At 37.9% G+C, this 27,083-nt stretch overlaps 1 protein-coding gene across 7 annotated transcripts in view; it reads left to right on the top strand.

Moving 5' to 3' along the window:
• Positions 1-26,832, top strand: part of LOC137652292 (cAMP-regulated phosphoprotein 21-like) — a 383,279-nt gene extending 356,447 nt beyond the window's left edge. For 6 of the 7 annotated variants that reach the window (XM_068385596.1, XM_068385599.1, XM_068385601.1 and 3 more), the window contains 3 exons: positions 15,341-15,514; positions 15,704-15,986; positions 22,305-26,832. In XM_068385596.1, the coding sequence (XP_068241697.1) occupies positions 15,341-15,514; positions 15,704-15,986; positions 22,305-22,591 (744 nt within the window). In that variant the 3' untranslated portion in view covers positions 22,592-26,832. The remainder of the gene's footprint in view (positions 1-15,340; positions 15,515-15,703; positions 15,987-22,304) is intronic. The other variant, XM_068385602.1, reaches the window with a different exon arrangement.
• The last annotated feature ends 251 nt before the right edge of the window (positions 26,833-27,083 follow it).

The raw sequence follows: 27,083 nt of genomic DNA on the forward strand, positions 1-27,083 counted from the left end.
TAATGTTTCACAAGTCTCTAATGTCATTGTCTATTCTATGAAAATAAGTCAGCAATATGAACATCACAGGAGGTTCATAGAAATAAACTTTTTTTAAACAATAAATTTTTTTCATATACTGTACATGCCCATCCTCTCCCCACTGACTTGTGATGTCAAGGAATAGGAAATACTTTCAATTCCAAAACTGAATTACAAAGAACCCTTGGTGCTTTGTTTCTTGTCGTTAACCAATAGAGTGTCTCATTACTTTACTAGAGGCATGTGTCTATTAAAAGGAAAGCAAATCGGAAGTGTGTAATAGATACTTTGGGTAACTGTCAATAAACTAAGCTCTTGGAGAAGAAGCAGTATGAAAATTAGGTGAGTATAGAAATAAGTTTTAATATCAAAATTCGGTTATTCCTCCACAAAATAATTTTTGAACAGCTATGTACTGAGGGAATGCTGTACAATTGTATCTATTTGATAATTGATTTATGGATCCACTGTACAGCTTCTTTTCAGAAAGGAATTTGCAGAAGTAGTTTCATAAAGTTGTATTGAGTACAAGTAAACTGGTAATCTATCTTCATTGAAAAAGTACTGTACATACTGTAATTCTGTTGAACATAAATATATCCTATTTTATGGTTAAGTATCTAAACTATTTCAACAGGTTCTTTTTAAATAGTGAATTTAAACCCATTTCATATACTGCATGACTCTATTCTGGATCATGTAGACATTTCTCTTCACTCCAGGAAGTCCAAATAATTTCAGCTTTACCTTCATATATTACTGTACGAACATGCAGAAAATTTTAATTCTTCATGAAAGAATAAATGACTTCAAACAATTTCAATTACAGTCATTTAAGGTTCTTTTTCTCAAAAACCTATTATTTTCAACATTGCTTATTTGTGCAAATTTGAGATTCCAAACAATTAGAAGAAAAGAAATCATGTTCCTAAGAGTTCCTTCAGATTCCTTGTGGCAGACAGTCCTTTTTTGTGTGTGTGGGTCTGTTAACTGGGTTAACAATCTAACAGTTTTCCATCCTTCTTTGGATTTGCTTGTGATTTTCTTATTGTAATTCAGTGGTTAATTTTATTATTCATTTCATACATCTTCTGCAGCTGGGAATAAGATATTTTACTGCTTTCAATGTTTGTAAATTCATAGATAAACCTAAGTTGTGCAACAATTCCTCCGACTTCAGTTGAAGTTCTTTAGCCATTTCTCGTTTGGATTTCAGGTACAACATGATTTTTAAGTATTAAATATTTAAAGAATATTCTGAGTGAGCTCTTCACTGTGCTGAAAATATCAACATAATTCATTTCCAAGTTTGGCTTATCAATGTCAGCGAGTGGTAGTTTGCTGGGTTCTGCTAACATTTTTTTTTTGCTTCATAATATTAAGTGAGAGTATAGTTCTGTATATGGTGACAATTTTGAGGGCTGGATGTTAAGAGTAGTAAAAATCTCATTCATTACCATTTTCTTTTGTATATAGTTTAGGTGTGCAATGTTGCTGTTTTTCATTTTTTATTGTATTAATTTAAGCGAGTCAATTTTTATTAAATAATTTATAGTAACTGTTTAGATATTTGTCATTTATGGTTTACCATATCTTTTTCTCACTTGAGTTGTTTGATAATTTATATTTTTTAGGCTTACTTGTTACAAAAATAAAAATCTATATCACATAATAAGACATACGGTACTTTTATCACTAATACTTAATTTAAGCAAAGCAGTAGGTGAAGAATGTTTAGCAACCTATCCTCTTGTCACACCATTCAGAATGACAAAATTTTCCCTGAGGACCTTTCCCTTTTACCATTTCTAGGTATGGTTTTTAATCAAGTTAATCACACCTTGACCTTCCAGAATTGGAAAGCTCTAGGGTAAATCTCTAAGCAGAGCAAGGAGGAAATTATCATAGTACCAGCACACAATCCAGTCAAGTTCTGGTAGTTGCTAGTTTCTCTCATAAGTGGAAGCCTAGGTCATTTTGGATGCCTCGGACCATGGGTGGGGATCGCACATACTGGAACTGAAATCTGAAGGGATTTGATCCATGCGGGATAAATATACAAACTTAAGGGAACTGGAGTCTTCCTGGTGTCGCCATTCCTTTCCTTTTGTTATCTCAGGCAAGACAGTAGGAGGTCATAATTAAAAACTCCATGACAGACTACCTCAAGAAGGCGGGGGGGGGGGGGGGGGGGGGGCATGAAATCAGAGATCCTGGGTCTCTTGACAATTTCTATTATTATATATGTAGAGAAAAACTAATTTATCATCATCTTAAAGTTTGTCTCATCAAACTCCAGGTACTGTAGTAGGTTGGCCATGGCATCAGCCACCCTTTGAGATACTACCACTAGAGTTATTGGGTCCATTAACTGGCTAGACGGTACTACATTTGATCCCTCTCTCTGGTTACGGCTCATTTTGTCTTTGCCTACACATATATCGAATAATCTATCCCATTCCTTCCACATTCTCCTCTGTCCTCACACACCTGACAACATCGAGAATACCAAACATTTTTCTTTGCACAAGGGGTTAACTACTGCAATGTCATTGTTCAGTGGCTAATGTCCTCTTGGTAAGGGTAGAAGAGACTATTTAGCTATGGTAAACAGCTCTTCTAGGAGGATACTTCAAAATCAAACCATTGTTCTCTAGTCTTGGGTAGTGACATAGCCTCTGTACCATGGCCTTCCACTGTCTTGGATTAGAGTTCTTTTGCTTGAGGGTATACTTAGGCACACTGTTCTATCTTGTTTCTCTTCCTCTTGTTTGTTTTGAAGTTTTTATAGTTTACACATAAGATATCTAATCTAATGTTGTTGCTGTTCTTAAGGTATTTATTTTGGTTATTTATTACTTCTCTTGTAGCTTATCTATTTCCTTATTTCCTTTCCTCACTGGGCTATTTCAGCCCTTGGGCTTATAGCATCCCTGCTTTTCCAACTAGGGTTGTAGTTTGGCTTTTAATAATAATAATAATAATAATAATAATAATAATAATAATAATAATAGCAGTAAATTCACCAAGCAGTTGCAAATAGCTTTATCTAGCTGCATAGCCCATGAGCCATGACATATGAAAACGGATTTTGAAGCGAAGCGAAAAATCTATTTTTGGGTGAGATAGCCATGCCGTCCAGATGGAAGGTTCATATTGGTAACTTTTTAAGGGATATTTGGCTACAGTGATATTCCCAGGGAATTGACCTTTAGGTCTCCAGAATTCTAACTCCTGGCACAAATATCCTTAAAATTTCCCTTAAGGATATCGCATATCAGGGGATGTATGTCTTGATACGACTCATAGCAATCTTCACCATGAATAGCGTTTTCGTTTCAAGGGGGAAGAGTGGCGAAAACAGACGAGGAGCCGTTATCAAGGTTACCCTTCCTCCCATACTATTACGAGTATCCAAGATGGCGCTTATTTCTTGTAGCATTGAGCATGGTGCTACAGATATTGTAGTTTCAGGAGGGATCTTGCCTAGGCCTTTTCTATGGAAAAGGAGGGGGGGGGTCCATCAGGACGACATGGCTATCTCACCCAAAAAAAGATTTTTCGCTTCGCTTCAAAATCCGTTTTTTGGGCTCAAGCCATGTCGTCCTGATGGAAGTTTACCAGAGAATTACTAGAAAGTACTGTATCTATGGATTTTCATAAGTGCCTTAACCTTGGGACAAATTTTTCTATGGTCATCCGGACTATTGAGACACATGACGTTACCGTTATACGTCATTACCAATAATCATAGACAATGTTAGGGCTTCCTGCCCCCTGGAGGGAAGAGTCATACTAGATAGTAGAAAAGGGGTCTCAAGGTTTGCATATACTTTATGAACAAACATAGTATCCACTAGATATACAAGAGTCTCACAGTTTGTATATACTGTTGGAACAAAAGTATCAACTATATTTATTGTCCGTAAGCATATAATTATATGAGGTTTACTTAGGTAAATAAGTAAGAGAACTCTGGCTATACTTTATTTGTGTTAATTGTGGGGTGAAATAAGACGCAATTACACTTTAATAGACATTTATTTACGATAAATGACTAAAGATAGAATAACACGTGTAATATATATTAATATATATTAGGAGAATCATACATATATACAACTTAATACAGAAAAAAATTTTCTACCTGAAAGCGAAGAAATTATTAGTGCCACAATGAAATTTGAAAATTTGATAAAATTTTCTAATATAGTTTTCTGTAAATGTTGGATATTATCAATACTGTGTAAAGTACACATGGCACAAGTGTTATCTGTATAATTCTACACCTGAGATTTTTTAACAGTCTTTAGTGTCACCATGGTGACACTCACTTCAAAAGTATTGCACTGGAAGGTGTCAACACCATTTCACCATAATTGAGAGTCCCAATCAATTCACTGTTCATCGCAGCACTAGACGACAGGTTTTGATACATTAACTGCCGCCACCACATAATGCCTCAATTCATGCACTTGCTTTGCATAATGTTTATAGAACACTCTGGATGACTTCCATCCAGCGTATGAGCGAATACGCTCAAAGTCCATATACTGAAAAAAGTTCAGTTATGAAACAATTTTTCTTGGATCATGACCTGCGGGTGTACTGTCAGGATCCGCTCTGCGAATAAAGTAGATGAGCTTCGCCCTCAGTTGTTTCAGGGATAAGTTTGATCCTGAAGTTTCTCCTTTAAAGAGCTGTCCTCCCCTGAAGTCTGAAGTTCTTCGAAGATAGACCTTTAGACATTCTACTGGACACAGAGAGACATCTTCTTTCAGAGGGCAGATTCTCCAGATTCTCTTAGTGGGTAGCTCGTTTTTGGCGAGAAAGGTTGGATCAGGAAAAAGATTCAGTTCTCCTACTTTTGTGAACTGAATATGGCCCTCGCTTCTGGATAGGGCCACTATTTCACTAACTGTAGCCTCTGAGGCTATAGCGAACAGGAAAATAACTTTTTGAGTTAGATCCTTAAGAGAGCAATCTTCATTGTTCACTGTTGAAGCATAATGTAGGACCTTGTCCAAGGACCATGAAATGGGCTTTGGAGGAGTTGCAGGCCTGAGTCTAGCACATGCCTTTGGGATCTTGTTAAAAATTTCGTTTGACAGGTCCACTTGGAAGGCGTATAGAAGAGGTCTAGTCAGAGCCAACCTACACGTAGTTATCGTGTTGGCTGCCAGACCTTGTTCATGAAGGTGGATAAAGAAGGACAGGTAGAAGTCTATTGAGACTTCCTTCGGTCCTTTTGCTTTGACGAAAGCAACCCACTTTTTCCAAGACGATTCTTATTGTCTTCTGGTTGACTTGGACTTGTATTCTTCTAAGAAGTCTATACTGCTTTTTGAGATCCCAAATCTTTTCTTAACCGCTAAGGCGAGAAAATCATGAGATGAAGGTTTTGGGTTCTCTGTGATGAAGCGAAGACAGTCGACTTCTGAACCCGTTGAGATAGTGCTGGGTTCGGTAGAGGGACCAGCCTCAGCTTCAGTTCTATTATCAGAGGGAACCAGTTGCTCTTGGGCCACTTGGGAGCCACCACAGCTGCCGTTCCTCGGAAGGATCTCAGCCTGTTGAGGACCTTCAGTAGGAGATTGGTCGGAGGGAACAGGTAAATCCGGTTCCATTTGTTCCAATCGAGGGACATGGCGTCCGTCGCCTCCGCTAGAGGGTCCTCGTATGGGGCTACATAACGAGGTAGTTTCTTGTTGTTGCTCGTCGCGAAGAGGTCGATCTGCAGTTCTAGGACTTGTTGTGAGATGAAGAAGAATGAGTCTGCGTCTAGGGACCATTCTGACTCTGTCGGCTTGAACCTGGATAGAGCGTCCACCGTCACATTGCGGAACCCTTGAAGGTGAACTGCTGATAGGTGCCATCTCTTCTTTTCCGCCAGACGGAAGATGGCTAATATCACATGGTTGATATGGGGCGATCTCGAGCCTTGTCGGTTCAGACATCTCATTATCACTTCGCTGTCCAAGATCGGCCTGATGTGGGCTGATCTGCGAGAAGAGAGTTTTTTCAACGTCAAAAGGATTCCCATGGCCTCCAAAATGTTGATGTGAAAGGTCTTGAACAGAGAAGACCAAGTCCCTTGGACTTTCCTTTGATGGGAGTGACCTCCCCATCCCATCCCTCCGTCGAGGCATCCGTGTGGATGGTTATCGATGGCGGAGGTGGTTGTAAGGGCACAGTCCTCTTCAGGTTCTCGGCCTTCGACCATGGCTTGAGAAGTGATCATAATAAGGTCAGTATCGGTCTTTTTTTTTCTCTTCGAGCGTTCGATGCGTATCTTCTCCAGACTCTTGACCCATCTTTCAGCTGTGTTCTTAGCACTGTGCCTGTCACTGCTGCGAACTGGAGAGAGCCCAGTACTCTTTCCTGTTGGTATCTTGAGATCCTGTCGGATTTCAGTAGTCTCTTGACAGATCCTACAATCTTTCTCCTCTTCCCTGGGGGTATGGAGAGGCGGTGTGACTTCAAGTTCCAATGGATTCCCAGCCATTGAAACTCTTGAGCTGGAGAGAGTCGAGACTTCTTGAGGTTGATCTTGAATTCCAGATGTTCCAGGAACTGGATCACTTTCTTGGATGCTTGCAAACAAGCCGTCCTGGATGCTGCCCACACCAGCCAGTCGTCCAGGTACGCTGCTACCTGAACGCCTTCTAGGCGTAGTTGTTGAACGATTGCGTCTGCAAGTTTTGTGAAGATCCTTGGGGCTATGTTTAGTCCGCAGGGCATGGCTCTGAAGGCGTACTTTTTCTTCTGTAGCTCGAATCCTAGGTAGGAGGAGAGGGGGCGATTGACTGGAATATGCTAATAAGCATCTGCCAGGTTTATTGAGACTGTGTACGCCCCTTTTGGTAACAGGGTCCTTATTTGCTGAAGGGTTAACATCCTGAACTTGCTGTTCTCGATGAACTTGTTGAGTGGCGACAAGTTCAGAATGACTCTAAGTTTGTCTGAGTCCTTCTTGGGAACATAAAACAGATTTCCCTGGAATTTGATGGACTTTGCTATCCTTATTACTCATTTGCTCAATAGTTCTACGGTATATTCTTACAGTGAGGGGGTGGAGTGTTGGAAGAATTGAGGAATTGATGGTAGAGCTTTGCTCCAGCTCCATACAAGTCCGTTCTTGATTAGGCTGTGGGCCCAAGGATCGAAGGTCCAACGATCCTGAAATTGTTGGAGCCTCCCTCCTACCTGAAGCATCTCATTGCTTCGATTGTCTGGAGGATTTACCTCCCTGACCGCATCCTCCCTTACCTCGTGAGGGGTGTTTCGAGGAGCCCCGTCTGGAGCCTCTACCTTTGGGACGAAAGGTAGTGGTTTGCCTCTCAAACCCCGGGTTGAATGCTGATGACTGGGCAACCAGCTGTTGAGGCACCATCTGGAATGTGGTTTGCGGTTGAGCAACCACTTGGGGTACCGCGGTCATGGTGACTGTGGGATGTTGTTGCTGGGCAGGCCGAGAGGGTAGTGTAGATATCTTGGTCTTTCTCTTAGGTTGGGGACCCGCATCCGAGGAAGACTTGCGTTTGGATGACATGCTCCACTTCTGGAGAAGATTTATATTCTCCGTGGCGTCTTTGTCAACTACCTCTTTGACCACTTCATTTGGGAAGAGGTCTTTGCCCCAGATATTGAAAGCTATCAACTTCCTGGATTCGTGTTTTACAGTTGCTGTAGCAAACACGAACTCTCTACATGCTCTCCTGGCTTTCATAAAGCCGTACAGGTCCTTAACTAAGGTGGCCATCTGCATTTTGGCCATGACCATGTTCATGTCTGGGGTGCTCTTTAAGCCGCACAACATCTCCATACAGTTCTGTAGGGACAGGGATGCCGCTAGTCTCTCCTTCGTCTCTTGCTCCCTACGCAAGAGAAAGTCTGACAGTTTCGGAAGATTCTCGCTGAACTGTCATCCCGTGATATCTGCATTCAACTTCCCTATTGAGAAGGTTAGGTGGACTTCTTCCCAATCCTTATCCTCCATGGGCAGGGCTAACGACAGAGGTCTACACTCTTCCAGTGTAGGGCAAGGTTTGCCTGCCTCTACTGCCTTGGCGGCGGCTTTAAAAGCCTTCGATGTAAAGGGGAAGGATATTGAAGCTGGAGCAAGAAAGGTAGGATGTTTCTTGCTTAGGGCAGACACCTTAGAGTTTGTGCTTTAGGCTGCTCGACAAGAGAGCCTGTGCCTTGTCGTGGTCGAATACCATGACCTCCTTGGGTTCCGTCTCTTCCTTCAACGCTGGCTCCTGCTTCAGTCGAATGAAGCAGTCTAGCAAGCATTGAAGCTTGCCCAGAACTGAATGTCATTTAGGAGGACGGCTCCCATCTTCTCCAATATGTAGAGTTTGCCGTTGGTGATCGGCATAAAGTCCGCATATCTCCAGGGATTAGTTTCGGAGCAGGGTGGGAGGTCTTGGATTCTGAGTCACTTGTACTACCCTCGGGAGGTGGAGAATCGAGCTTCACGGAGCTCTCTCTCAAGTTTCGCTTCCCTAGCTTCGCCTTGCTTGCGAATGCTCTCCATTAGAGCCGTAAGATTGGCCAGTGCCTGTCTCATGTCGTCTGATGGAGGGGCAGAAGATGTTGAAGGTAACGGCTCCGGTGCCGGCACAGACGGAAGGGACTCTGACTCGACTTCATCATCTTCATCCGGAGGTAGAGTAGACTCCTCCTCGGGATCATCCTTCAGTAGATCCTTTTCAGTGTCCGTGGACACTTCAGACATCCTTTCCTGGTGGATGTCCATGCCTTGTAACGCGTCACTGACATCCATCTCGACGACAATCTGGACGCAGGGAAGTTCAGGTCGTGCCTGGGATACGACAGCTTCGATACCCACTTTCGGGAACAGCAAGTCGCGCATCCTTTCATTAGGAAGGTACGGTCCTGTAGAGTTCTTTTGGAACCCTCGTACCCATCTGCACAGCTTTGCTCATGCTGTATCCCTCGACTCCGCTGACTTGGGGTCGTCGAAACCTTCGGTCACCAAGGTCCGGCATATGTTGCAGTCTTTGGGGGTCCCAGTACTGCAGGGTTTCGGTAGTTGCGGTGCAGGGGGCATGAGACCTGCACGCTTTGTGACCACAGAAGTCCTTACTCCTGTGGTTGCAGAAGATGACATCACACTTCATTTGGTCCGCCTTTAAAGAGAGGAAAATTAAATGAGTATGAGGTTGTTTATCTCACATGATAAGCAAATTATGCAAAATATTAATATTAATATTTTAACCATTATAGCCTAGGATAGTCAAGCTAGAAAGGAACTAGGAAAGACCCATACTTGTGATTCCTGTCCAGCCAATTGCTGTGACCTCCCCCAAAATTAAAGCCATAGAGTTTCCCTACTCAGGCAAACTCAAAGAGAAAGGTTCTAACCCCTAGGGATAGATAAGTGTATTTTAACACTGACCCTTCTTAAGTTCTTTAGTATTGTGAGGTAAGTTGTTAACTGATTAACTATCAGTGTATTGAAGGGAATCTTTCCTTTCAATATAGGATTGGTCTCAACAATAGACTGTGCAAGGAAACACAAGGTATGTTGGAAAATAACTACTGTATAATATATACTATAGTTTTCTGTCTGCAGTATTTACTATACTGCAAATATACTGGCTACTGTATAATCACATACTGTAGTTCAGCCGGCATGTTGTCGGCTAGGCTAGCACCTGGCAGCACGGTCCAGCCGGTGACATGCCGGCATGTCGCCGGCTCGTTAGTACCTAGCGGCACCGGCCTAATCGGCATGTCGCCGGCTGGGTTCGTACCTGGTGGCACCAGTCCAGACGGCATGTTGCCGGCTGGGTTAGTACCTGGCGGCACTAGCTGACAGAGAGAGAGAGAAAGCATGGAGTGAAGGGCTGCCTTATTAAAATGTTTATTAACAATAAATAAGGGTGTAAGTACTTAACCTTATTGCCTTCCTCCAGAATGAGGGTTCAAATGGAAGGGGAGAATGCATCATTCAAGCTTCCATCCAGCCACAAATTCCATTGCCGGTCACTGCCGGCTTCAGGGATGTGGATGGCAATCCATGGGAGGACACTCGACAGTAGAGGGGTCTCCCATCAGCATCCATCACAGCCGGCACAACCTTTCCCGGAGCCTTGCGTCCATAAGGCAAAGACTAAGTGACTATGCAGCTGCTGATGTAGGAGCCCGGCCGGCGCCACAACCTACCCGGCAAGCGGTGAGATTGTAGGGCGACGGTCACAGGGTTGCGATAGCTAGGTCATCGCTAAAGGACAGAGAGGGGCAGGGAAAAGGGTCCTATATCAAGTGTGGAAGAAGGCGGCAGGATTGCCGCCGTTACCACACAAGGAAGAAACTTTGTTTCAGTATCGGCGCCATCCTAGGCGGCAGAAGAATATCTATTCTTCAGCCTAGAGTCTGCCGAAACAGGACTAGTTTTGTAGACCGCAGGGGAGAAGGTGGCGGCATCATACTACCACTTCAGGTGCGGCCTAGGGAGGCATAGCCTCCTATGCCGACAGCTGTAAGCCGGCAGGGGAGTGACTACTCGCCCTATTGCTCTGCCGCTGGCAGAAAGACTGAATACTCTGAGGTTCTGTCGTAAACCAAAGCCGGGATACTCACCGGCAAGGGTGGGAGACAGAAAAACCCCAGCCTAATCAAGCCAGAGTGAACTACTCTATGGCAAGACCAGATAGGGTTATCGCCAATGGCGGCACTCAGAGGGAAGGAGGGATTACCCTTAAATCTCCACAGGAGACGAGTATCGAGTTATATAACTAATTCTAGGAGATATACTATCACCCGTTGAATTGATAAAATGATACACGAAGGTAAACTGGGATCATGTATGAAAGTATACTAAAGCGCATAGGGTAGGTAGCCTAGCGCGGGGCGAGATCTCGGTTACCTAAATCGCCGAAACTCTAACGTATACGATCGACATAAGAAAGAGGAAAATATATGCATAATTATATATATCTTTACTAGTATAATTGTGCCTAAATAGCTTTCATAATTTATTAATGCTATTACAACCGGGAATGTCATTCTGCTAACTAAATAACACATGCGTTTAGAACGACAGCGCCCATGGCGCCTCCGGTGTTCGGCCAAGCTCCGAACACATAAAATTACACTAATTTCTCTGTGAAGCAGGAGCTAAAAATCATACACTGTAAAGAATAAATACTCAACTTTCCAGAGGCAGAAGAAGCTGGAGATTGCATAATAAACCCTCAAGATAACGATCACAAACGTTAGATCAACAGGGAAAACCACCGTGCGAAATCGCTACGAAAATAGGAATAAGCACTATCTTGGATACTGGTAATAGTACGGGAGGAAGGGTAACCTTGATAACGGCTCCCCTTCTGTTTTCGCCACTCTTCCCCCTCGAAACTGACTTTCAATGTTGTCTTTGTGATCTTTCTATTCGTCTTCCTGTATCGTAGCCTAAACGGATGGTAAAGCAGCCGATTATCTTGTTTGTTTACAACTGGAGTGAATGTGGGGAATGCTGCGCCTGTGCGCAAAGGACTCATTTTGTTAGTATATGAACTAGTGCCTAGATTCGCTTTGCTTGAAATAACTCGTGATGACCTAGTGGCTAAGCTTCTAAGCAAAAGGAACACACTGCCAATCGAAACAATGCAAATGTATGAGTTAGATGAAACTTCTTTCACCCCAACATGATTCAAGGGAATCATACGATAATCTCCACCATCCACCTATGTAATAAGATATAATTCATGAGCGCTTACTTCAGTTAATTCAGGGATATTAAGATCCAGACTACCCACTTGGTCTTCTGTCGTGCAATCTAATTGTTTTTTTATAGAGCAACTAGAATTAGGGCATGTATGGGTTTAGCAGCAGAAAGGTTTAATTTGATTATAAAATTTGAAGTCCTGCGAAAGGCTTTCAAATCTGAACTTTCAGAACCCTTACTGAAAGAAACACTATGAGCACTAGACTCAACTTGGAGAGTTAGGTTAGGTTGGCAATGGGGCGGGTAGGACCGAGTTACCATTACTTGATCGGTAGCCATTGAAACATACATCCACTTGAGAGATATTGTGAGGGAAACACACTTTTCACACAGGTTATTTAAATCACAGTATAGTACCTGTATTGCCTTCAACACTAAACACCAAGAGAATATAGATAATGAACTTCCAGAAACAATTCCCATGCACACTCCATGCAGTAACTGCTAAGAAAAGCAGGTGAGGACATCTTAATGGGCTGTAATAACTAAATAATTTGCTGAAGGTCGGATCAGTACTACATGACTAAAGAGACAGAGACTGGCATGTCAGTTACCACTTACAACTAGAATGTTCCTTCCTTTATTTAGGATATATGGTTATTGAAGGGAAGGAAAATGGGATTTTTTTATTTTTTTTATTTTCATGGGTATAGGTCAATTAAATCGAGCTTCTGGGGAAGAAGCAATATAGAAATTAGGGGAGGATGATAGAAATAAAGATAATCATATATTATCAGTATAAAGGTTCTTGGGGGAAATAAATAATTTTTACACAAAAAGGTGGGCTCTTGAGGAAGGTTGTGTTAATGTTGACTAAATTAAACTTACTTCTTTTGCATGCTTCTCTTCTTAAAATGAGACTGATGAAATAGAATCAAAAGAAAAAAAAATAGATATGAAATCGTGATGAAATATGAGAATTCATTTCAATCAACTTAAAAATTAAATTTATCATTAAATCTGCTGTAGTTTGATATACCCTTGTGTTTTTATTACTTCCAACACTCTTCAGAATTGAATACATTAATGGATAAATTTGATGCTATCCTTGTACTCCACTGAGAGTTATTTGTACAAAGACAAAAATATGATATGGATGAAATGCTAAGTTAGCAATATGATGATAGAAGTTTTTCTTTCAAGAATAATGCAGTACAGAATACTGTATTTATAATCAAAGCTGGGTGGTAGCTTATACATAAAGGTGTAACCCCATACAAATAATGGAATCATAATTTTGAGTTAGATTTACTGTAACAAATGCTAAAGGGAAAAAAATGGTTCACAAACAGAATTAATAATCGCTCAGATTTAACAGCACTTGCAAGTACTTTTCATATGCCATTCCATATGTTTACCAGGTAATCTTTTATATATGAACCAGAATAAGCACTCTAAGATTTTATGTGCAAGAAGTATATAGTATTATCCTAATGAGTAGTTTTTCAACTTTTTCTTGGTACTTACACAATGGAATTTTACAGAAATTAGGGAAAGAACTTATGATATTGTAATAGTAATGTATTACCTGTTTTATGAAATTAATCTAAAGTTCTAAATGAGACAACTTGAATTTATGTATGAACTAAAGAAAATTTCAACTATTGTTATTCAATGTCTTGCCAGTCTTATCACTGAAACTACATGAGGAGAGGAACACTGAAAGGCCCCACAAGGTTTATAGGGAAATGGAGAAGATTGAAATGTAGTAGAATGTACATATATCAAACTGAGACTAAACAGGTAACTTTGGTGAATTTAAATCTTCCCCCCTTCTGAGGACGGGATTATACAAGACACTGCTTCATTGGATCCCAGGTATAGCTTATGAAGAACCAAGATGAAAGTTTCTTGCTCTGGACTGATATTCACCAACTTGGTCAAGGTAGGGGATTGTTGGAAGGATCTTTCAATGCTTTCTAACCAAGTGAATACTTGATCAAGCTCAAGATAATGATTATAGAGGGATGCCAAAAGCTGGCAGCAGTAGTACCAAAGTGGTTCAAACTTAACTTTAGGTTGCTTCTGAGGTATAACAACACAATTTCTTAGCCTTGATTGATTTGAAAAGGTGTCTGAGATGGTGGTTGTGTGTTTGTCCTGGAACCAGGTGAGGAGATACAGGAATTGAAACATACAGGAAAATCCTGGGGAGTTTCAGGAGAGTTGGTCCATTGTAAACACTATAGTTTCAAATGCACACTTGCATCTTAAGGAATGGCTGTTTTACATGAAATTGCTATCACTTGCTGCTGACACAGCTTTTTCTTCTGCTTCTCCCTGACAAAATTGCTTAACCTTTACTAATTTTTAATCTTTTTAAAATAAATAATTGGCATAAAACTAGCCAAGGAGCAATATAATGTTACATATGATGAAGGCTAATGATTTAAAATACCTAATTGTTTCAATAGATGCAATGATTAAGTTGTTTAAGAAACATTCAAGATTTATACTTAGAATTGATTTTTAAACCTGTTTAGGATACACCTCGCATGTAATCTGGAAAGAGGTGAAATAAAGTGGTGTAGGATGGGAAGGAGAGAGAAATAGGCAGTCTCTTTTCTGTAATTTTATGGCTCTGTATATAAGGATGCTGGCACTGCAAGGCTCTGTAGAAGTACCATTCCTTAACAAAATGTCCTTTCCTGTTGTTTTATTATATAGAAGAATCTAGTAGCATGTCAAGCTTGTTGAGATACCTGTCAGTTCACCAGTGAGAATTTTCTTGAACCCAAAAGATGCTAAATGTACAATTGCACTGTTCCATATTGTGGTATAATCAATGTTCTTCACTTTTATTGCCGTACTGTCATTTTATACATTAATGACCTTACATAAAGTACAGTAATAGTAGTGGTTAAGATAGTAAATATATCTTAGATATTGTATCAGTTATTAAGGCAGGAGCAAGAATTTATGTTTTTTTAATCAGATTCTTTAATTCTCTTTTATATAATTGTCTTCCTTGCAATTCTGTAGCGTATTGCCAAGTAAAGCAAAGTATACTATTCTATCAGTTTTTATGCATATACAGTATAAGTAATCTGATAGGTAGTAACAATGTTGCAAGCTTCAAATTTCCAAATGTTGCGAAGCATATAAGTATATATTTGCACCTGCAGTAATAACATGAAATTCTGTATGATTTATGTTTGATTTATGTTATTTTCCTTTCTCACATTATTGTATCTTATCAATGTAGTTTATTAATATTTCACTGTAAATATGCTTTAATTAACAACTGTATTTAGTTTAGTAGCTTCCATCTTACATTATTAGTTTGACTGTATATGTGAGTAGTGCTACCAAATTTTTAAAGTCTCTTAAGATTTTATTTTTCCATGCTGTACGGTAGTATAAAGTTTTTTTTAGTAGATAATTAGAATACATTTAACTTATGCAGTATATGCCAAAAGCTCTATATCAGCTGGAAAAATTTAAGAATTATGAGACTGTCAATAGTTGGTCTGCTGATAACTGCAAAATTAAGCTTGGATAAGAGCTGTAGTTTATTTTACCAAATCTTTTGGTGATGTGGTGATTTCTGGTTCTTTGTAGGGCATGAGTATGAGTCTAGGGTATGTGAGTGGCGGCAGTGGGGGGGCTGGGGTAGCCCCTGCTGGAGGCATAGGGGGGCAATATATGGCAATGGTCCCCCCCCAGCAACCCCCCACCCCCACATCCCACGCCCCTCCCCAGCTCTTCACAACCTTCTTTAGGCCTTCTGTACAGGTGGGTAGCACCTTGTGCATGTGGACTTGCAGATGGATATGACCAGTAGCTCTACTAGTGGATTATTTATATGGCATGCAAGTTTTAGGCAACTTGTCTTACACTGTATGAAATGTAATTACTATATCTTCTTCTGTAGGCATGGTTTCAGTTAAAAGTGATTAATGTAGGCCATCGTTTTGGTGACAGATGATGGGGTCTGCTGGAACACCACCTCCGCAGCCAATGCTACAATACGGTGGAGGTGCAACACCACCGACAGGTCCCCCAGGGAGTGTCACGCCACACCCTCCTGTTTTTGCCAAGCCATATATAGGACCTGCTATGCACACACTCATGCCAGCACCTATTCCAGACCAGTCAAGTAATAGCAAGGAGGAGAAAAGAATAATAGCCATGACACAAAATGTGGGTGGTGTGCCAGGGGTTCCAGCAACTCAACTCCTCACGAGACCGTACTCCATCATGCAAAGTTAGTGATTTTGTGCGTGTGTTTCCTATAATTAATGAGCCTCTTCATAGATAGCGTAGCATTAAAGGCTTGATTCAAAACGTATAAGGTATTAAATAATATCAGTGGTAATGTGAGAGCAACTATTTTAATATTTTTTAAATTTCTATGCTCACCTGTTAATCATATTGCTTTTATCTTCAGAAGCTTGGAATGTCTACATTACCCCTAAAATGAAGAAATTTCCCATTTTCTTTCCAATATACTAATGTCTAGTAAAGCAATGAGACTTCTCAACATCTAACAACAATAACATGCTGTGCATGTCATATTGCTCTTATCTTGAAATAGTTTTCTATCCTCTTGACGCTACCAGTCAGGGGTGAGGAGGGTGGGCATGTATATGAACATCAGGCGAATATAGAAATAAATTTTATTATTAAAATAATGTTTTTATCTATGAACCTCCCCTGATGTTCATATTGCCGACTCCTACACTCTACAGGTAGCGAGTAGCCAGTGAAGGAAAGAGATAGGGTATTAAGTTAAGCATAATTGATTAAATATCCTCAACTTGCCTGTGGTCTAGACTTTTTGGTACTCTTTTTAGAATATATATTGACAAATTTAAAAAATTCTTAATCATTGTATTACAATTATACTGTATGTCAAAAACCTTAATCACCATAGAACTACACTTATGATTTTACAAAAACCAGCAAATTAAATTTGTAAGGTTACTAGACTGCTAATTCTACAAAACTAACCTTTTGAATTCACTGTGCTATCAGACCACATCTCCAGCATCCACTGTAGGCCCTAAAGCTCAACAATCAGAACACGTAAACCAAGACTTCAAGTTAACGTTTAGAGAATAATTATTTGGTACGCCATTGAAATTTCTCTAAAACCCTTTCCAAACAAAAGGTTTTAGCTAAAGTTTTAGACGTAGCTGTACTTCTTATACTGTATTACGAACCCTAAGTTTCAGATCTTTCATAACATATGGATAAAATTCCTTTTGAGCTTCACTACCAGGCAGTAATTCAGAAGACATTACATTCTTGGACAGGCCATGTTGTAATCCTAATACCATAAAACAAATTAGGTACATTACCTCTTATGTCCATAGAATCATCCAAATAATACTGAATGGCTTTACTGGTCAAGGAAATCTATGCCTTAGATTAGGGATGTCAAACTCAAGCTCACGGCCTGCGAGATGGTCTTAAGTAGCCTGCAAGGTGACAAGATTTTTCACCTAGAGATACTATAAATGTTATAACAGGAAAATTTATCTAAATTGTTAAGATGAAACCAAATAAAGTATTTCTAGTAAACCAGGATGACTAGCAAAATAAGTTGTAATCTTCAGTCATACCAACAAGTAATTACCAAATCTTTGATGGTCCTCGAGACAATAACCAAGGGCATAATTAGCCCTCAAAAGAATTTGAGTTTGACATTTCTGCCCTAAATGAAGTACCACTTCCTTTTGTAACGAAGGAAAATTTAAAAAATGTTACAAACCTTGTCTCAAATAATTTTTTTTGTTCTGAAATCAGACAAATAGAGATGAAATCACCCTATGATTACCAAAGACTACTTTAACAGATATTGTTTGCAGTTCACCAATTCTTTATTTATGCTAAAGCCTACTGAAAAAATTTTACCTGCAAGATATTAAAAGATTTTTTTTTTCAAATGTTCAAGATATGAAAAATTTAAATACTGTAACCTGTCGAAATTACAAAAAAAATAGATATGACATTTAAAAGTATTTCAATATTAAGATACCAAAAAACACCCGCTAAAAGGCCTGATAGGAACAAATCTAATCTTATATAATCAAACACAGAAATCAGCATAGATTATACATTTAATGGCTGAAATTTTAAGTTTCTGATTATTGAAAAGGGAACATATAAATTTTAAAATATTATTACTAGCTCCAGTAACATGAATTTTCGACTTGAAATAGTCAAAATAAAAGTCATTCATTTCTTTTTATAAATATAACTATAGTCCATTTCTTTTAGCGATGCAGATTTGCACCGACTCGCAGCGGTGCCTTTTTAGCTCAGAAAAGTTTCCTGGTCGCTGATTGGTTAGAATTATCTCGTCCAACCAATCAGCGATCAGGAAACTTTTCCGAGCTAAAAGGGCACCGCTGCGAGTCGGTGCAAATCTGCATCGCTAAAAGAAATGGACTATAGTAGACTTTTTAAGTGTATGATAGTTAACCTAAAGAGTCATTTGCTTTTAAGGATACAGTTAGTAAGACTCCATTTGGCAAAATGAAACTCATAAGGCTTTAGAGCATTACATGTACTATAATTGATTGTCTAAGAGGATTGGTTTCCATGGCAACCCAATCAAACCCTCCAATAACAGACCACAAAACTGAACCATTCTCTTTGTAGCCAAAATATAGTTATCAGCGCCCTCCTGCTGTTCACAAAATTTCTAGTTGTGTTTATCATGCCTACAGATGGATAAGTGTAGATCCAGATTTGACCAGTCTTGCACATTTACCTCCATGATGAACAAAAATCTATCTTTTTGTTTAGTGCTTTTGCAAACATATCTGCATTTGATTGATCTTGTTGGCAGATTTAGCAACCATTTTTTCATGCATTTGATGTTTTAAATACTAAGCTCATCTGCTACAATGTTTGATTTACAATCAATGAACCGAGGAAGAAGACTTATTACTCTCCAATTTGCCCAATTAAATAGTATTTATTCTATTCAGTAAAGGGATTGAATCTTGGCCCCCCTTATTTCCGGATGTATCCCAATGCTGTCGCGGAGCTTGAAAATACTACCACGGTCTTTTAAAAGACAACCAGGGTTTCTTAAAGCTGAAGAGCCCTGAATATCACTTTTAAGTTCTTGTCAATTGACATAAAAATTTGATCCCTGCCACATCCATTTTCTCTGATGGATGTAAAAGATCTAGAGCTTTTTCCAATACCTCTTGTGAAGGATCTGTAAAGAGAGGTAGGTCTGGGATCTTCATCTCCAAAGAAAACCTGGGACAATCAATCGGGATTATCCCAAAAACTCATAGTTAAATCCTAATCCGGTTTTTCACATGACTTGAGAGTTGAAATTGTATCCAGCTAAAAAATCTTGTTCCAATTTACATTGCTCTGAAATTTAAAAGGTTTCATGGTAAGGTGTCTTTCAGAACAAATTTCCCTTAAAGACATTGTGAGCCATGAAAGTTGCTCCACATCAAAACTACCAGACTTCATCCTTTGAACTTTGGATAGCAAAGGAAAGATTAAACCCCCTTTTTCAACTGCAAAACCCAAAAAGGAACTTTATTAACATATTCAAATAAAAAATCTTCTGAATTGACACCCAAAGATTCTTTTACGCAGACTAGAAACCTGATCAACTATGCTGGTTGAATCTGCATTCTTTCCAACATACTGTATTAAAAAATTGTCAGTCATCAGGTAGAACAGAAGTCTGGATCCTAGGATTCTTAGCCATTGGAAATGGGGGTCATCATCCTGGTAAAAGACCAACAGTTTCATTGGTAAACCTTGAATTCTTCTAATTCAGTTGGACAGGAATGGGGAAAATGTATTTGTTATGTAAATTAAAACATCCAATTTCCCTTCTTTATTGCCCCAAAACTGATGAGGTGCTTCCATGGAAAACTGAGCATTGTAAACTTTTTAGAATCAAGACATCCAGAACTGGTTCCAACTACCCGGTACTTTAGGGATAAGGAATAACGTGTTGTAAAAATCCTGAAGAAATATTTAATACCTCTTCTATCATAAATTTTACCAAAATATTTACTATCATGATCAAAAGATTAGTGCCACACATACCCATACACACACCCAGATTGCCCAGATCTTTCACTCCGGACAGGGGCTCTTAGACCAGCGTTCGTAGCCCCCAAAGATTAGTGCATTTGTTGCGCCATCTAGCTAACATGGGATTGGTTTCTGGGCAAATGAAGACTGAAGGATAGAGGAATCTTGGAACTCTCTTCGACTATTGCCAGCACCTACGGATCGAAACGAAGCTTCTCCTGGCATTCCAACCTGATAAAAATTAGGGAAACTTTTCTTTAATTCAATCCGTACTACATGACTGATTCACAATAAGGGATCTTTTCATTTTAATCTTTGATTTTGCCGTATTCTCCTGCCAAAGAAAATAGTCATGTGTAAACCGAGTTCTAATTATTAGCATCACTTGTCCCTCAATTATGAAAAGAAATAGAAATAGTAGAAACTTTATTATTAATTGTTTATGGACTTGTTAGTTTTAAATAAACATTTATTTTACCCTTCATTAGACATTAAAAACCATACCTAATCCTAGGTTAGGTGGAGAGGGGGCTTGGGGGCTGATCATATGTACTGTATATATATGGTCAGTCTCCAGAGTATTGTCCTGCTTGATACGATAATGTCACTGTCCCTTGCCTCTGCCATTTATGAGCAGCCTTGAAACTATAAACTACTGTACGCAGTGTGAATATGGAATGCATTTTATAAACCAGAATTACTACTTTTATATCAAGAGATAGTAATAATCATTTAAAACCTGGCAACATTAAAATAAACCAATAAATAGATAATCAATATTTAAAGTTAAAATTCAATTTAATTATATATACTGTATATCTTTACATACTACTGTACATATATTAAAAGATCTAAAAGAATTTTTATAATAATCTGTAATTTTCTTGCTGATGGGCTCAGGGACAAAAAACAGCTCATTCTAAAAATAGATTGGCAATTGATCCATTAATTACCATCCTTGCAGTACTTTTAATTTGGAATAAAAATTAATTGATCTTACCCAAAACACTAAGTACCTTAAATAATTTGTTTGGAAATTCTAAAATATTTTTTTTTTTGAAGACTAAAAGGAGATATCTCAGCTGATCCTTATTATTCTTTACTGTATACTGTATATTAATTTTTGTCATCTTTGTAATATAGTTTAAAGACCTAACTAAACTGTTAGATTGTTTATATACTACTTACGGAAACATACGCACATCTTTCAAAGATACTGCTGTATGCAAGAGAGGTACTAATCCCCACATTCACCCAGTCAGAGGAAAACTTGTGATGAGCTAGTTGCTGAACTTGCAAGCAAACAAGGCTTAGTCATTTAAACATGTTGCAACAAACAGTTTAGCAATTATTAAACAGATTAATTAAAAAAGAAAACAGTTCGGTCTAAAGGAATTATTTGATTTGCCCCAACATCCACATAGTAATGAGAATTGTTAAAGGGCACTTATTTCATGGAGAGTGGAGACATAAAATCCAGACTACCATCTCAGCACATACAGGATAACCCATTGTTTAAAGTAGAAGAACTTACTTTAGCAAGAGGAGGAATAAAGGATCCAGGTTCCCATCTATGTCTTCAGTCTCACAATCTAGGTGTTTAAAAGTGACTAGAAATGTGGGAGTGCAGGGATCTTGCAGCAGAAGATTTAAAAGTAAATAAAGACTTCAAGGCTCTATGAGAGTATCTCAAATCTGGGATGTACAGTGTAAAATAGCTACCACTTGAGGAGTTGGGATAGGGCTTGGACCAGGGCAGGTTAGGCCTGAAAAATTACCTTTAATTGAAGACATTGGTCTTCTGAGGGTACACAAAAGAAGCTAATGGTGTTGAATTCATAATAATCTCATGACTATCAAACCTATACTCATTAAGACTATAGCAGAGTCAAAGGCTGGAGTGGCATTATCATCATCATTCCCCTTTACAATCAACCAGCCTAGTTTCCTCTGTGTTTCCCAGGAACTAAAAGTAAGCTTGCCTTGACACTTTGAACTTTAAACTGATCAACAACCATGAAACATAGTTTCCTGAAAGGAACAATGAGACCTTTCCACTTATCACAGGATTTTGTAAATTGAAAAATTGTTCTTGTCACGAGACAAAGAATGGAGATCATGATCACCCCAAAACAATTCCTCTGCACAAAAATGCAGCAATTGCTAATAAATCTGGGAGAAGATATCTTTAAATCACTAAAATAAATACAAAAGTAACATAAAACCTGACAACTTGGGAACACTTCTTTTCACTCTTAAGTTGACATCAAGACCAAAGAGCAATACAGCGTACACAGCAGGTTGTTGTTAGGCGGTGGAAGTCGCATTGCTTTACTAGAGGCATTAGTATATTGGAAGGAAAGAAAACAGGAAATTTCATAATTTTAGGAGGTTAGATTGACATTTCCAAGTTTTGGAGATAGAAGCAATATTAACATCAGGGAGGTTCATAGAAATAATTTTTATGGTAAAAATATTAAGCTGTATCTCCTCTTTCAAGGTGATATGCGGATATTTGGGGGTACAAGTGGGCTTCCCAACACAGGTGGTATGGGTGGTGGTACCTTACCTGGTGGTGGTGCACCAGGGCATATGCGAGCTACTCCTCTAATATTAACAGGCACACGGCCTAGACACCCTAATGCCTTCACTCCAACCCCCCTTACCCCCATCAGCTTAGCAAGACCACCAAAAGTGCGCAGACAGCGGTCACGAACCTCCTATGTCCGCAATGCAGACACTATGACACCTCAGCTCTCAGTGGAAGGCCAGGAGTCAAACGAATGAAAAATTCCTGATATGCTTCGAAGCATTTATCCCATTTTAAGCTTTCATGATGGGAACCTTAGAATTTAAGTATGATTGTGATGATTATCACAATATCTTGTCTCTCTAGATAGGTGCTGCAGTGATGGTTGAAGAAAGCCTTATGTAGTGTCTGTTCAGTTATATATATTTCTGAAATTAATCTGTTGAATGTTATAAGTGTTGAGGATTATAAGTTTGGTGGATATTTATTACTTACAATCCTCATAACACATTCGTATATGATTTCTTTTGTATACAAAGTGAAAATAGGTATATATCTGACTATGGCAGTAGAAATATTTATTTTTGACAAAGTTACAAGTATCTTGTATATTACAGCCTACAGTTTAAAGGACACTTGGGTATAAATAAAACTGGGACATGTTCTAAATTTTCATATTCATATATTATATCATAGAGAGAACAGCATCAGCAATAATCAGTGAAGGTAGGTAAAATAGAGTTGAAACAGACAAAATACTGATCTCAGATAGCAGTAGAGCAGCAAGTTTAGCAGTATGTGATCATTTCATTAGGCTTTCATGACATGAATGTTGATAATAGAGGATTACTGATGTTGCATAATACTTTACATAACAGCATAAGTTGTACACAAAGACAGTGAAAATTTTTTATACTGAACTCAAATTTTATGTAAAGAAGTTTCATTTCATTCTATTATGAGAAGAAAATGTCTTGGAAGTTACTTATTATTTGTAAAGTTTTTCTTCATTATGCCAGAATTTAATGCACTGTAAAAACAAAACGCAAGATAACCCTGAAGAGATTTATAAAGAAGATGAGTGATATTATCTAAACCTGAAATGAATTCCATGGAATCAGTATGTGTTCAGAAACAGTATTTCATAAGCTTTATGAGTGACTGAATTTTCAGAGTAGTTTGTTAAAAGGTGTCCATCTAAGATAACTACTCTGAGGATTTACAAGCATCCCTCAGTTGCAGCTACAAGTCAAGGATAAAAGCTTGGCAACTATGTGACACAAGTCCAAGTTATCTACCTACTTAAACTGCTATTTTGTAGTCCTTATAGGAATCTCTTTTTACTGATTCTGCATTCTGTTGTTCACTTTTAAGAAAGTATTAATGATGCAGAAGTCTTATTATTCACTATTTTTGTACAGCTATTGAACATCTGCCTACTGTTTCCTTTTAATAGGCATTGATCTAGTACTAACCTGCCTAGTTAAAGCTGATGATAAGGGTGCTGGTACTGAAAAAGAGCATTGCTCAGCATTATAAAAACACTAAATGAATACTCATTAATCAGAGAAATTCAATCTCCATCTCTGTTGTGGTTAATTTTTCAACATGGTGCCTCAGTTTGTAAACTGACTAGTGAGTAAAGTTTAACGTCCACGAAAATTCCCTCGCTTCCAGCTCCCATTGTAGGTCAGTGAATAACTCGGCAGCTTATGTGACTCATCTGCAAGTTTCACAGAATTCCAGCCCAAACATACAGCTGTAGTAGTCATCTACAAGGAAAGTTGGGTTGTCATCCATTCCCTCCTACCAGAGCACAAGATGTTAATTTACTGTAATAAGGAGATAGAAGAAGGGTTTGTGATTGCTCTACTCAATCATCAGAAGTGCTCTTCTATACTCAGTTACAATAATAGTAACAAAGTTCATGTCCAACACCAAGGATTACCATGACTTGAGAATACCATAAGTTTCCTATTATAATATGAAATCTACATTTTCTACAAAATATCTTGATATCCCTGTCCTTGTTTCAAATAAATTAATCATATTTTGTGCACATTCTTGATATGAACTTAGAGAATTGGCTCAAATCCAAACTAGCCTTTTGTAGAAATACTGGTATTTCACTACAGCTGCTGTGTTATCAAGCAGTTTGTCAGAATTTTTTATTGGTTCTATTTCCCATTTTTATACTGATCTGTGTAATGTACTGTATTGGAATTTAAATTTTTATTATTTCACTGTTTTCTAAAATCCAGTTATGAAAATAGTGCTGAGTATTAGAAATGTTTACTGTATATCCATTGCCATGAGTAAATAGTCCATGTAAATATAAAAATGAAATGCATTAAGTTTCACTGTACTTTATTTCTGATATCTCAGCCCCGTCTTGAAATACCATTAGCGCATTCTGTTGATGTTCTCTTTAATGTCCATGTTATGAAGACGAGGAGCAGTTTCTGTGACGTTTTGTGTACCAATAATGTAGAATAACAGAGAATTGGTAAGGCAAATTGACTGTCTTACAGATACCAATGTTTGCTACTATAAAGCAGATAAAACAGTTTAGCGTTATTTTCATTACTGATATTCAAGACAGTAGCGGTTGCTGTTGATGTCATATTGTTTTCCTCTTAGGATAAGAAATCTCATCATACTTTTTGCCATATCCTTGGTAGTCAGGTACTCATTATAATATCCCAATGATCTCATGCCCTAGTCATGTATGATTACTTTGTTAACAAAACTAAAAAGAGATTGAAAGGACTTATGTACTGTACTCCTATATTGAATTAAATGACATTCATCAACATATTCTGTCCACATATTTGTTACAATCAAATTCCATCTGTATTAAGGCATAATCATTTGTATTCTTTTTCTAGTAGTGAGTTGTTCAATATATTCATGAATCTTCTTTTATCAAAGATGAAATTATTGTTTAAACAATTGTATTAGCTTTGCTGATACTATGCAACAAAAGTAAATTTTACAGACTATGGCTCTTTGCAGTAGACATGAGCGTCTGGGTAATCTGAACTAATAGAATTCTTTATGGATCTTTCATGACTTTGTAGGACAGTGCCAAGGCTTAAGAAAGAACACCAATCAATGTAAGCAATTTTTGATGTTCATTTATTACTCTTAGAATGTTGGTATTTCATTCATTATAGTACTAATCATCTTGAACGCATTCATTTACTTTTGTTTCGTACTTGCTTTTAGAAGTGAAACAGATTACGGGAGGTTTTCTCAAAAGACCTAAATAGTTAGATTATTACATTTTGAACTATCTATTATGACTGATTTTAATTCAGATCTGCCTTGACCAATTTTTGAAAGGGGCCTTTATATTCATATTGTATTGTTTTTACATTTAAATCAGACACTGATCATCTTCCTTATACTGTACCCCCTCCACCGTCATGATGGATTCTTTGCGTTTTGTTGCCAGCATATGATAAATAAGACTAAATCATGTTTCAATTCTGGAAGGCTTAAATGAGTTCACTTCACTTTGTTGTAATTAGACTCAAGTCGTGCAAGGGAATTCAAAATTAGTTAAATTGTATGCAGTTTTTCCAAAGGTGTAGTCTTTATTTTTTACAAAATACAGGTTTTGTTTCAAAAGAATAATAATAATAATAATCTACTGAAGGGTCCTAAGAGAACTTGGCGTTTTCAGTTTCAATACTTTTTTTGTATTATAGGAACCTAATGTAGAAAAACAGTAGTTTATGACAATACAGTAGTTTTTTAGATATTCTGTAGCACTATGAGTTTTCAGTATTTTTTTTTTTATCTTAAATGCTGTTTTTAAATTGATTCAGGAATTTTCAAGGAACACGATCTTTAAAAGAAAAAAAAATAAGGAAATACAAAGTTTGATTAATCTTAATCAGAATATTAACCAGTACCCTGAGTGATGTAACTGTCAGAATACTCATACACTTTTTTTGTAATGATTAATCTTCTAAAAATTCAATCATGAGGTAACCTCATCTATTTTGTAGCGTATGAATCAAATTAATTGAAAGTCAAGAACACACAATTCAAATATATGGAAATTATCCACTAAAAATAGTCTATCAAAAGTGAAGAAAATTACAGAGGGAAGAATAAATTCAGCAATTATTAATGACATTGATAATTATGACACAATTTTATTTGGAATACAGTAATGATATTAGTCATACGTTCTCATTCTGCGTTAATATCCATTTTGGAGTTTTCAACCCTTGCCAGAAATTTCAAATCATGAATGCTGTATTGTATTTTGATTTACAGATCAATATATGGTTTCAGTGTGTGTGTGTGTGTGTGTGTGTGTGTGTATGTGTCATATCAAAATATATCAGTATTTGATAAATTAAGCTGAAAGTATCAGTTTTATGGGTATCTTTTTTTATAACAAATTGCAGTGCTATATTTTTTAGTACAGTAATATGTAATCATCCTATTGCATTTTGATTGAGAAAATATTTTTAAATATGGAGTTTTTTATGAATATCCTTTGTTACAGGATGTTTATAACTTTTTGTAATAAAAAAATCGGTATGCAATCAGTGGAAATATCGGGAAAGAATACATTATAGATCACAACAGTGTGATATTATGACAACAGCAACAAAAGATTTGCTGGAACAAGTCGACTCTGCAACTTTAGTTTTATCAAATTAAAGTACAAGTGTTTAAAAGGAGGCCAAAATTCTTTGTGCCTCAGAAAACCCCCATAAAAAAGTTGAA

Source organism: Palaemon carinicauda, chromosome 13, assembly GCF_036898095.1.
Source record: "Palaemon carinicauda isolate YSFRI2023 chromosome 13, ASM3689809v2, whole genome shotgun sequence".
Taxonomy (NCBI): domain Eukaryota; kingdom Metazoa; phylum Arthropoda; class Malacostraca; order Decapoda; family Palaemonidae; genus Palaemon; species Palaemon carinicauda.